Source organism: Zychaea mexicana (genome assembly GCF_025766255.1).
Source record: "Zychaea mexicana strain RSA 1403 chromosome Unknown BDB00scaffold_42, whole genome shotgun sequence".
In the NCBI taxonomy this organism is placed as follows: domain Eukaryota; kingdom Fungi; phylum Mucoromycota; class Mucoromycetes; order Mucorales; family Lichtheimiaceae; genus Zychaea; species Zychaea mexicana.
In genome coordinates, this window is record NW_026516705.1 from 175,677 (window position 1) to 187,787 (window position 12,111).

Sequence of the window (12,111 nt, forward strand, 5' to 3'; positions counted from 1 at the left end):
TGATACCTCCTCTCTCTTTTGACGGCTCTATCATTGTACACACACAATAAATCCATCTCGCTCAATAGAACTTCATGTTCCTTCAGCAGATGTGGTCACCCTTTTCCCCTCCTCTACTTTTTCTTCTATCTCTCTCTCTCTCTATGCCATGTAGAGCACTCATTTCTTTGATGCACTGTTTCGGTATCTTTCTCTTTTGCTTTTGGTTTTTGGATGACTCAAAACAGACCCTCCCTTGCTCACTGACTGACATTGCTATTCCTGCTGGAAGTATCGTACTACAAACCGGTCTACGTTGACCTTTGTTGCTGCTACATAGAGTGTTCTGGAAATGGAGTGGGGCGCCTTCTCCTTCTGCCTCACATCTCACCTCAACTTTCCTCATATCCTTGTTCGTTGGCAATGATGGATGAAGGAAAAAAAAGATGTTTCTTGACGAATGCGCAAATGAAGGATATTTCAAATCAGTGAATCAAAACAAAACATATAACCATCTTATCATCTTGCTATTTCTCTTATTCTGTAGCCAAGGCAATGGCTTGCATATTTGGAACTGGAACTGAAATACTCCAATTTCAATGAAGTCGAAGCACTTTTTACTCGATGTTTGAAAACCGTCCTTTCCGTCGACCTTTGGAAATTCTATCTTGGTTATATTCGTCGCATCAATCAAGGGGATAGTGGCACTGTGGCCACTCCAGAAGCCCGTGCTATTATTGAAAAGGCCTATGAATATGTCCTGAACAATGTGGGCATCGACAAAGATGCTGGACCGATTTGGGCCGATTATATCTACTTTCTCAAGTCTGCTGAGGTAAAAAAAAAAATAAGCCCTACTTCTTTTTCTTTCTCTTTGGTGATGGGTGCCATGAATATCCGGCATGCCTTGTGCAATATGCCAAATTGTCTTTTATTGTCGCTACTCTTCTAATTCTCTCGGATATACGATACTTGACGCGTATATCTGCTTACATTTAGACGACCAATACATGGGAAGAACAACGAAAAATGGATAGTATGCGACGTGCATACCAAAAAGCGGTGGCTATTCCGCTAAATAACGTCGAGCATTTGTGGAAGGAATATGATCAATGGGAAAACAATCTCAATCGTCTGACGGTAAGTAGTTCGAATCCATTTTTCTACACAACAGCTCGCCTTTCCCGTTTTCTTCCCTATTCATAATGTTCGTAAATACATGTTCCTAACTTTATACAAATATGAATATCTCTTCCAGGCCAAAAAGTTCCTTGGTGAAAAGTCCTCGGCCTATATGACAGCAAGAACTGCTTTGAGAGAAATGCGAACACTCATGGAAAATGTAAATCGCGGGGTTGTTCCAAAGCCACCACTGTGGACGGATAAAGAGATTACACAAGTAAGCATCCTCCTTTCTTCTAAGCAAAAAAGTACGTGTATCTGTTGCAAAGGGAGTTCACTAACGTCACTCTACTTTTGCTAGTTGGATGCATGGAAACAGTATATCCAATGGGAAAAAAGCAACCCGCTTCAACTAGAAGATGAAACCATGTTGACCGAACGTGTCGCTTACGCCTATCAACAAGCCTTCTTGGTATTACGATTCTATCCCGAGCTGTGGTATGACTTTGCCGTGTACTATAGTGAACTACAAAAGCCAGAAAAGGCCCTGAGTGTTTTAAAGCAAGGAGTCGAAGTACTGCCTACAAGGTAAAAAGAAGAGATTTAGAAACTTATCTGGGCTGTTTGCTAACGGGTTACTATTGGTTCTCTTTCAGTCTTTTGCTTACATTCGCATATGCTGAACTATGCGAATCTCGACGTCAATTGGATGATGCACGACAGGCGTTCGATTCATTGCTAGAGCGTCTTGATAAAGATATCGATAAGCTCAGGGATTCGGCCCAGCAAGAGGTGGACAGAATTCAACAGGAGGCTGACGAGGAAAAGAACAGTATGAACTTAAATGATGACATTGATGGTGAAATTCGAGAGCAGTTGCGCGTACGTGAGAGACAAGTTAAAAAAGACCAAGAAGAGGTCGAAAACAAGATGAAAAATGAAGTGAACGATTTGGCCAAGGGATGTTCCCTCGTGTGGATCAATTATATGCGCTTTGCAAGAAGAACTGAGGTAATAAAATTTCTCTCATATGGGCTAGATTGTCATCGATACGGTGCATATACTGATTCTATTTCTTATTACTACTACTAGGGTATCAAAACAGCACGAGCTTTGTTCTCACGTGCCCGAAAAGCGACAAATCGTACTTATCACGTTTTCATCTCATCTGGTAAGTGCTGAAATACTTTTGTTTATAGCGGTAGCAAATTCATAATATGCAATGTGTATGGAATGCTAATATACCTATGTAGCGTTGATGGAATACCATAACAACAAAGACGCAACTATCGCTGGCAAAATTTTTGGTCTCGGGCTCAAGCAATTTGCCGATGATCCCGACTATGTTTCCTACTATCTTGATTATCTGATACAAATGAACGATGATAACAGTAAGTAGTCGATGGTGACGACCATGGAAGAGAAAAGAAGAGATAGGAGAAAGAAAAAGTATTAGCAAATGACATTGGGAAGATGAAATCATGTTTGACTGATATTTTATAATATATCAGACACCCGGGCACTGTTCGAAAGGACCTTGGCTACCATGCCTGCTCCCAAGTCGGAACCCATTTGGACCAAATTTTTGGACTATGAGAACAAGTATGGAGATTTAGCAAGTATCCAAAGCGTCGAGAAACGACGAAGTGAGGCATTACCTGACAGTAAGTTACTACTAGTATACCAGCAATTTTGTATTACCTGTCACTGTTATTGACACACCACTACGCGTTTAAAAGTAACTGCAAGCCAATCGTTCCTGGAGAGATACAGCTATCTAAATATTCATGCAATTGATGAACTGGAGCTTGGCACAGAAGGTAAAAGAAGTGAAAGAACATATACAATCCATTATATTAGTACTTTTAACTTACTAAAACAATAATCAGCACGCAAGCGCAGGTCAACTGCCGAAGGCAAGCCTGGAGGGACAGCTGCCCCAGCATCATCAACAACTGCCACAACAGATAACACGACAAGCCCGGCTAATACAGATCGGGGAGGCCGATCAAAGGATCAAAATGCCAAGCGACCATTACTCGAACCAGTCCATCCTGAAAGGTATCCCCGTCCAGATCTCAACCAGTGGCAATCATTCAAGCCCACGGATTCTCGACGAGCGGCCGCAGCCGCAGCCGCAGCAGCAGGACAATCATCAGGTGCGGTTGCCCCTCCTTCCGTACCTCCTGGTGCTGCTGCTGGTCGTGTGCCTCCTAATGCAGCAGATAGTACAAATCCACCACCGCCCATGGGCGCACCACCGTCGACATTAACACACAAGGATACGGCTGGCCCTGCTACTAATCTCCCACCAACAGCAGCTGGAGTTCCTAAAGGCGTGCCACCACCACCCGTGCCAGCCCCTCATCATCAGCAGAATATGGGTAATACACAAGGTCCTCAGCAACAACAAGCATTGCAGCCACCACAAGCAAATAATTGGAGCCCGAGCCAACAATTACCAGACCCTGTCGCCTATTTCGTTTCTAACCTGCCGTTGCCACACACATTTAATGGTAAAAAAATTTAATCTACTAGACTAGAGAAGATAGGTTGATGTTTTAATCTGTACATATATTAGGTCCTTTGATTCAAGCGGGCGAATTAGTCGATTTGCTACGAAACATTATCATCCCATTGCCACCTCAAGGAGGACCACCTGTACGTGGACCACCGCAGCAACAGAAAAACATGGGTCCAGGTCCATCAATGGCGGCTGGCGGAAGAGATATGCCACCTGGACGTGGCCCTGGCGGTTATGGACGTGGCGGTGGTCGAGGCGGCGGTTTCAAATCAAGGGCAAGTTTCATCAATCAAAGAATATATTCATAGCTAATCTCATATGGACGTAAGCTAACTAAGCCTTCTTTTATGAACATGGTTCGAAAATAAACAGGGTGGAGGAGCAGGTCGTGGAAGACAAGGTGTTAAGCGGCGAGGTGGTCGAGATGATTATGAAGACGACTATCAGCATAATAAAGGTAAAGTATATTCATCCTTCTGTATAGAAGCGGGAGCTCTATGTTTATAAAGTATATACTCATCGCTTATACCTTCCTAATAGGCATGGGACCAAACCGTCCACCAGCATACGATGTATTTCGAGCAAGACAAGCAAAGCGTCACAGAGATGAACCGTCCTATTAGTTAATTAACTAAGATTGTGGTTGCTTGCTCAAATACTAACATCTACAATTATTAAAGATGAAAAGAATTTTTTCCTCAAAATTTATATGATCTTGACATACAAAAAATAAACATAATAAAAATAACAGACATTTGTGTAACTTCTATAATGCATCCATCACGATTTACGTTTACTTTGTTTGATGGAGATGGTTGTGTTAAAGATATCGTGATAGCCTCCCCGCTAACTCCTTAGTAAAACCTGCAGGAACAAAAGTCTATCATATGCCATGCTTGCTTAGATGACAAAGACCAACATACACAGTTTATGCGAAACGATTATAATATGATCCTAAAATAATATTTCATCTTCCCCTTAAATACCAACAGATACCGTGATTGACCCAGTTTATATGATGTTGCATATTGCATAATTAAGGATAAAATAATGCGAGCTCTGTGTGATGTACTACATATCGGGATAAGTACATGTACCTTGACTTGGGCAATGTCGGTTTTCTGGCAAAGTCTTTGCGCCTTTAATAAGCAAAACATCCATTCTTCAGTTTTATACAATTCATTGGATATTACACACTACCATTACCTAGTCGATTGTATGTTTGCCTCATCACATGCGAAGCGAACTACAGTAATTCAACTTCAATGATAATATCAACAATTGTTGATTTTGAATTTCCCAATATTATATCACTTACCGTTTGTTGTTTTATATGGAATCTATTAACAACGGAATAAGACTTACCTTATAGCGTGACGAGATATATTTTACAAAAAATCGGGTAACAAGTAGTAGCGCAATGTTATTTAATGGGCCTATGCTGCAAGGTATTCTAAACGATGGTAATATCTCAACGAGTACTAAAATGTACCCACATCATGCAGTTTTATTATGAATAAACTATGCTGATTTGTTTACGCATACATTACGTGTATGGTAGAGCATTACACGTGTGCCTAATTATTAGTGTCCGTTTCCATCTACATTGAGTACCTTCGAAAATGAAGTGCGACAGTAGACATGTTTTTGTCTTGCTGTCTTCAATAAACACAAGATCACATACTGTATATGCAGGAGAAGCCAAAAGTTAAATTCAAGACCAACAAATAACCACATGTATAAACGAAGAAATGCGTGATACATATTCTGTTGATTTGAGTGAGTATAGGTGTGTATGCGTCGGATAATAAAGTAATGTATGTATGGGAAAAAGATGGGGAAAGAGCGAGAGAGATTTTAGCAAGAAGAGAGAAGGGGGGTTTTACTTCAAAAATGCATGAAATATACATGTATTATATAGAACAACATAAAGAAACAGAGAAGAGATTGAATGCAAAGTAGAAAGGCAAAAAGAATTGGTAATGAGGAGTTGGGAGTAAATACAGGAGCATTGAAGAGATACTTATATACATTGAAGGTTTTGATGAAAATTTGTGGATGTCGTGTGGCAAGAGTATGTATGATCACCTTTTATATTTTACCAAGGTCTTCGTCGTGTATGTTGCGATAGCTGCATCATTGCAACAGCTGCATCCACTTGTTCGCCGCCTTCAGGGCTTATCAGTTGGCTTAATGGTGGCAAACGGATGGTAGGTCTATCATGTGGTGACAATGACTGATGCTTTGTCCATGGCGGTGATGGCATATTAGCAACAGTGGTTGTTGTAGTACCGGGAGTAGCGGTGGAAGGAGATACGCTACGATCAGTGCCAGCGACAACACTGACAGCTCCGTCACCGTAGAAAGATTGGAAATCTGGTTTGTCGTAAGGCTGGTGTGGCGGAGACACAGGTGAAGAAGCAGTGGTAGTGACACTACGTCGATCTTCGCTCGTGCAAGTGCTGTCGGTTCCAATGCTAATCAAGCTTGCCCGTCGATCAGCTGGACATGCTGCTGTATTGCGCATGCGTTGATAGCTCATGTATGCATCAGTTGGACTGGCTGCGTACATGCGAGGTGATGTGGTAGTAGTATCATGGACAACGATGGGAGCATTGACCGGTGATACTGCGTTTGCTACTGTGGGTGCTGCGAGAGATGGAGTTGATGGTTGTGGTTTTGGTGGTAAGGGGCGGTGATGTTGATGATAATACTCGTCACTACTGATTGACATTTTTCTTTTGCGTGCTGTAGTACTAAAGTATCGATAAATAGATGGGCAATATGTACATTACATGTGTTATTATTAGTAAAGATATGCTATATACCTTTGAAAAAGCATAATAAGACTTACATTTGATTGCGATGTTCTTTACGAATACGAATCCGTGCGCCCTGGTCAGAGAACGAGCGTGATAAAAACGTAGAATCGAGTACACCAGGGAAATGCTTGGCAGAGTAAACAGTAAACGCATCTGTAAAGATGGATTTAAGACTCACGGCACCCGTCAATGTGATTTCGAATAGTGTGAGTTTGAGTCGGAATTGCCCTTCCACTTTGACGGAGAGATCGCCAAGAACAAAGAAACCACCGTCTATTTGATCATAAAATAGAGATAGACTTCGTGTCAGTTTCCTTTTGTAGCTGTTACATTTACAGATGAGCTGTTGAGCAAAAAGGGGTGAGAGATGTTGGGTGGTTTTTTCTTGGGCGGACTTTTTCTTTACTTACCATTATTATCAATATCTTTAAGTTTATACATTGAAGAGACTGTTTGGCCGGACAGTGCGTTATGGTTGGGAGTATAAATCTCATTATTGTTCGTCGGGTGTGCCAAGTTGGCACACATAAAGTAGTAGGGGTTTTGTAGGAATCCACTATATAGTAGAAGATAATTTATGGAACTTGTTATTGATCATTGGCAGCAGCTGAAAAGTGCTAGCTTTCTTCTGTCGCTACTTACAGAGTCTCATTTGGCGGTGCATTGTTCAACGAAATTTGAACGATAGGGGGTGGGTCTATTGCTCGTCGATCTAATTACAGTTTGCATACAAATATAAAGCTGTCAGTAGCTGGTTTTTTGGGTTCGGTGTATTTATTCTTATCGCTGTACCTCTTTCATTATTCGTACTTGTTCGTGTTTGTATCGGCTGTTGTCTGACGGCCAACGAAAATCGCCTACGGTCATACAGGGAAATGAAACGCATAAACAGTTAGCACCGCATTCTGTTGCTCTTCTCTTCTTGTTTAAGATAATGCATTCGTAAAGATTATCCTAAGAAAAGAGATCCAAGGTGGAACAACTCTTACTGTGGATGTGTCGCCGCAGAAGAGCAAGCCGAGATATAATCATAGTTATGTGCGTTTGAGTTTCGTGACATGATGCTTTGTCGTTTGTTGACGATGATGATATGGGGGTTATTGCAAAAACAAAGAAAAAAAGAAGGTTTGCGTGTAGTGATAATAGTTGGATACTTAAAATGTTGAAAAACTGAGAAAAAAGGAAGAAGAAGAAGAACAAGAGAGAGAGAAAATAAGGCACAGCTTAGTTATGAGTGTTTCGTTCAATCTGATAAAACTCGTTCCAGAGCGGAGTTTTGTTACTTAGCCTTGCGCACCCTCTTTCTGTTACACTCGTCCATCACACCCAGTTTATATATTTTCCATGCTGGTTGGTTTGCCTTGCCTTTCTCCCCCATGTCTTTTTCCTATCCCCTCCCCTCCCCCAAGATCTATCTTCTCTCTTGGCTCCCATCATCCGGTGGACTGCATGTTGACATGCATGTCATTGTCAAATCTGGAGTCCCTCTCAGAAGCAGTTTCTTTCTTCACTACGTGCTTTCTTCTTTCATGCGTCGGTTACCCTTGAACAGGTTTTGATGCTGACCATCATCATGCGACAATGCCCTCTTTTCATCCGAAGCATTGGTGGCTGCTAAGGACATACATACATACATAATGTAAACAGTAAAAATGAGTACGAAATGAGAGGGACCAAGTTTGATTTTGAATCTTTCATCACGACAATCACTAAACTACGCAGCAGCCCTCATAAATCAAATCAATCAGAAGACATGTCTTGGTGACTCTTCTTTCTTTTCTTCTATAAAGCTGCTCGCTACTATCTTTGTCCATCCAAAGATCAAGGTGCTGGAACTTTTGGTCCTATTTGATATATTAACAGATGATTATGCCACATTCACCGTTGGTAATATATACAGTACCTGTTTTTTGCGTGTTTGTGTAGCATTCTAGATCACTAGACGATGTGCAACAGAAACATGGAAGATATATTAGAGCCACAAGCATATATACAACATTTACGCTTCTGTAATAATTTTTACATGTCAGCGCATCTCTACAATTTAACAAAGTTGAAGTTGTTCGCTCTTTTCCTTTGTTCTACTTCCCGGTCCCTCGTTACGAAATACGCACACCGGGGGACACGCTCCTTCTATTTGTAAAAGCAGTAACAACAACGCATGTCTAGTGTCGTCATAAGTTCGTCCAATCACTTGCAGTGACTCCAGATCTAAATTATTATAACATGCATGTATTCAGCATCATGTGGATTGATGAAGAAGGTGTGAAATACTCCACATTTGCATAATCCCAACTAATTTTTCTCTCTTTTTGAACAAGGGTTCCTTTCTCCTCTCCAAGGGACGTGATTCCACAAAAACAGCTATTCCCGAGAACACAAGTTCGAGGAGGTGAGGGGGACTTGTAATCTCTTATTGTAGAGATTTAAAGCACTGCTAAAAAAGAAAGGGTGGGGGGGGAGTGAAGGAAAATTGTGCCACAATGCATGGATCCACGGTTCGTGTTACACTTACTGTTGCACAAAAGCATTGAGATTCCTGGGTCAACAGCATCAAATTGCGGAGATTTCTTTTTCTGATTTTTGCACGACAAAAAGAGTATGGCGGATCTGATAAAGTGCATTTTTGCCCGGTATGCGCGAATCAGATAAAAAAACACCCCCATCCGACTTACTGAAGTGTAGTAGCTTATATGGAACTGTGAATAAACACACACACTCTCTCTCTGACACACATACCCACACATCCCGGGAAACCCTTCTCGTGTTCTTCCTTTCTAAATCGCTTTTACTTTTATTTTCAACATGTGCAAGAATACCGCGGCTACCCTAATGGTATACGACGCTATGTCTGGTCTTAATACAAAATTCAGTACCACTCCCAAAAGATAAACATGACAATAACATAAATATAAGCAAGAGCAGACATGAAACACAATGATTTATTTGAAAATCTGATAACGAGCGTGAATAGCACAACGACCAAGGATACACTTTGCAGTAGGTTAACCAGGTTTCTGGATTTCTGGTAAAACCTATACGCCGAACATCCCCGATTCCTAAAAGAATCACTTGTAAGGAAGAAGGGCGGGGAGAAAGCGGACCAAAGAATATATCTGATTCCCACTCGCTTTGAACTCAATGTCACGATTCAACCTTTATAATGCCCTTCATCTATCTATATAAAGCACGTAGTAAGGATGTTTCAAAAGCGCAAGAAAAAAGCCACTTACTCTGTTATGCTAATAGGATGCCATCATCATGTAAACAACAACAACAATACAGCAAAGTAGTATGAAAAGAATATGACATTCTACGTGAACTCAAAAACGTGAACACCAATGTTGCCTTACATAGAGTAATAGACATCATTTCTAGTTATATGTTATCATGATGGCGGACGAGCTTGACCCATATAATTATGTGTTTGTGTGAGTACGCGCTATTTCAAGCCAGAATCTAGTGAATATATCCTCCAAATGGATTTCACATCTTCGCGAACGTGAAACAACAAACATCGATGCATCACTTACGGATGCAGCAAAAGCCAATAGCACCATCAAGTATACATGCATTAGGGATATGCGTCGTGGTCGTAAGTGTAGTGAATCATGCTTCATTTCTTTTCTTAATGTCAGCAATACACCAATCAGCTGTTTGTCTGTATCAGCAAATTCGCAAATAGTATTAGCGCTAGCATTTCCGCTGTTGAATTAACTACAACGGTGCTTCTGCTACTAGTGTACATTATATAGCTTTGTGGTTGAATAAATAGGAGAAGAAAAGATTAAGCAGGTACTTTCCCATGAAACAAAGGCAAGTTACCATAGTTGACACAAGATACTATTGACCTTAATTGTCAGAGTTGTGCAGCAAGCTGTTCCCGCTTTTGCTCCTTTTCCCCGAGCAAATTTCCAAGTTAGTTATTAACTTAGGTTATAAAAACCGCATACTATCGATAAATGACAAAACTATTGTTAATGCCGTTTCCTTCTCCAAGTACCATTACAGAACTTCTGGTAACAGCCTTTTCCCTCGGGAAAAACAGCAGACATTTATAGGTTTTATATTTCGTTTTCGTGGCTTTTTCTCCTCTCCCTTTTTGCTGGTCGGGATATGTAACGTGCTTATTATTGGGTGTTTCCGCTGTGCTCATCATTCGATTCGTCTGCTCGGGAATAGGTATCAATTACATAAAATAAAATTCTGAATATGTGTCCGCGCTCCCGACCTTCTTTTGTATTGAACTCAGTCAGATATTTTCTCAGGATGCCGCGGCACAGCTAAAATTTGAAAGATCGACACGAGGGAGAAAAGAAAGGGTGGAAAGATATTTAGCAAGAGTATAAAGAAAGAAACTGCACTAATTCTGGTAATGATGATATATTATAGCTTTATATCAAATCTTTCAGTAAAAAGTGAGTACCGCAGACGCAAAACAGTTCATGCTACATACATATGTGTGGCTGTGTAGACTGATATTAGTGACCAGAGAGAAGCGACGTGTACAGTATTATTACGTACAGCCGTTGGCACATATAGAAAAACACACAATATTGTAAAGGAAGCTTTTCTTATTGTTCATCACAGAAATAAAAACCTCGAACGTAATAATAAAGCCATTTGTTTACAAAAATGGTCGTCAATCACTAACTTGGTAAGATATGGGAAGCAGCGTGCTGCTTGATGTCCATCTCTCTCCCGGCCGGTCGGAAAGAAAGCAAAAACTCATCGTGATACGTGATACAATTTCTCGGTCGAATAGAGTATGTATTTACGATAGCACACATATAAAATGACGTTTATTTTACAATGATGATCAAGTTTTCCGATCATTGTGTAACATGAACCCGACGATAAAAGGCGGTTAAGATTTCAGCGATATCGTAAGTGCGAGAAAATAAAGCTAAAGACAATTGTCAATTGAACATTCTCAAAATCAGATAACCCAGAGTGAACAGAGTCCTGGGATTCATATAATCACGTTATACAAGTGAGCTAGATGCTGTGTGTATGTGGTAGTATGTGAAACACACAACCCATGAATGCCGCGGTGATTAACGTCTGTGACCTTTAATTGTAAGTGTTACGGCGCGACCTTTTGTCGTCCCTTTGTCCTACTGCTAAAGCATAGCTCAGCAGCAGCAAACCGGTACAATATGTATAGTATACAGAATTGAATTGGAAGTTTTGGGCGAGAAAAGAGAAAGAATGATATGAGGGAGGGAAAGAGAAAGTAGTTTTCAAGAAAACCGTTGTTATGATATATCAAGAAAACCTTTCGGAACTTATTGATATCATTTGCTGGAGAGCTGTTACTGGAAATGAAAAAATCGCTCTACACCGCTTGTTTCTTTGAAATTCGGTCCGTACTTGTTTTACCGTGCCTTACTTCTTTGAAATACCGTATCGCAATGCCATAAGTGACACACGTACCCAATTTCTACCTTAAACACCGTTAACTTTCTTACTTTTCAGCTTCTTAGCTTGTCGATATATGTAGTTCCCTGCTTATTGTCAGGTTTGTATACTCAGCAATCTATATACGAGTAACAGTTTGTGATTCAAGTGAGAATACAGGATGTACTGTCTGCCTTAGCATACCGGCCCTATTTTTATGATAGTGCCAAGGCAACACTTCTTTCGAAAATAGATAGAGGTAGT

At 40.7% G+C, this 12,111-nt stretch overlaps 3 protein-coding genes across 3 annotated transcripts; 2 read left to right on the forward strand and 1 right to left on the reverse strand.

The window, feature by feature from the left end:
• The first annotated feature begins 935 nt into the window (after nucleotides 1-935).
• Nucleotides 936-4,462, forward strand: BDB00DRAFT_413289 (uncharacterized protein). Its single transcript, XM_053117295.1, has 12 exons — nucleotides 936-1,119; nucleotides 1,238-1,378; nucleotides 1,463-1,689; nucleotides 1,758-2,112; nucleotides 2,194-2,272; nucleotides 2,355-2,492; nucleotides 2,613-2,765; nucleotides 2,841-2,921; nucleotides 2,991-3,617; nucleotides 3,683-3,900; nucleotides 3,998-4,082; nucleotides 4,166-4,462. Exons 1-12 carry the CDS (start codon nucleotides 1,009-1,011, stop codon nucleotides 4,246-4,248), a joined length of 2,298 nt encoding a protein of 765 aa, XP_052979171.1. The 5' UTR covers nucleotides 936-1,008; the 3' UTR covers nucleotides 4,249-4,462.
• A 2-nt stretch (nucleotides 4,463-4,464) lies between these two features.
• On the forward strand, nucleotides 4,465-5,495 carry BDB00DRAFT_826114 (uncharacterized protein). The gene is made up of 4 exons (XM_053123702.1): nucleotides 4,465-4,524; nucleotides 4,612-4,876; nucleotides 4,985-5,088; nucleotides 5,187-5,495. The coding sequence occupies exons 2-3, from the start codon at nucleotides 4,676-4,678 to the stop codon at nucleotides 5,000-5,002; spliced, it is 219 nt and encodes a 72-aa protein (XP_052979172.1). The 5' UTR covers nucleotides 4,465-4,524; nucleotides 4,612-4,675; the 3' UTR covers nucleotides 5,003-5,088; nucleotides 5,187-5,495.
• A 980-nt stretch (nucleotides 5,496-6,475) lies between these two features.
• BDB00DRAFT_883306 (velvet factor) lies at nucleotides 6,476-6,975 on the reverse strand (the record flags this gene model as incomplete). The annotated part of the gene is made up of 2 exons (XM_053128218.1): nucleotides 6,476-6,720; nucleotides 6,858-6,975. 2 exons carry the CDS (start codon nucleotides 6,973-6,975, stop codon nucleotides 6,476-6,478), a joined length of 363 nt encoding a protein of 120 aa, XP_052979173.1.
• Between the last annotated feature and the right edge of the window lie 5,136 nt (nucleotides 6,976-12,111).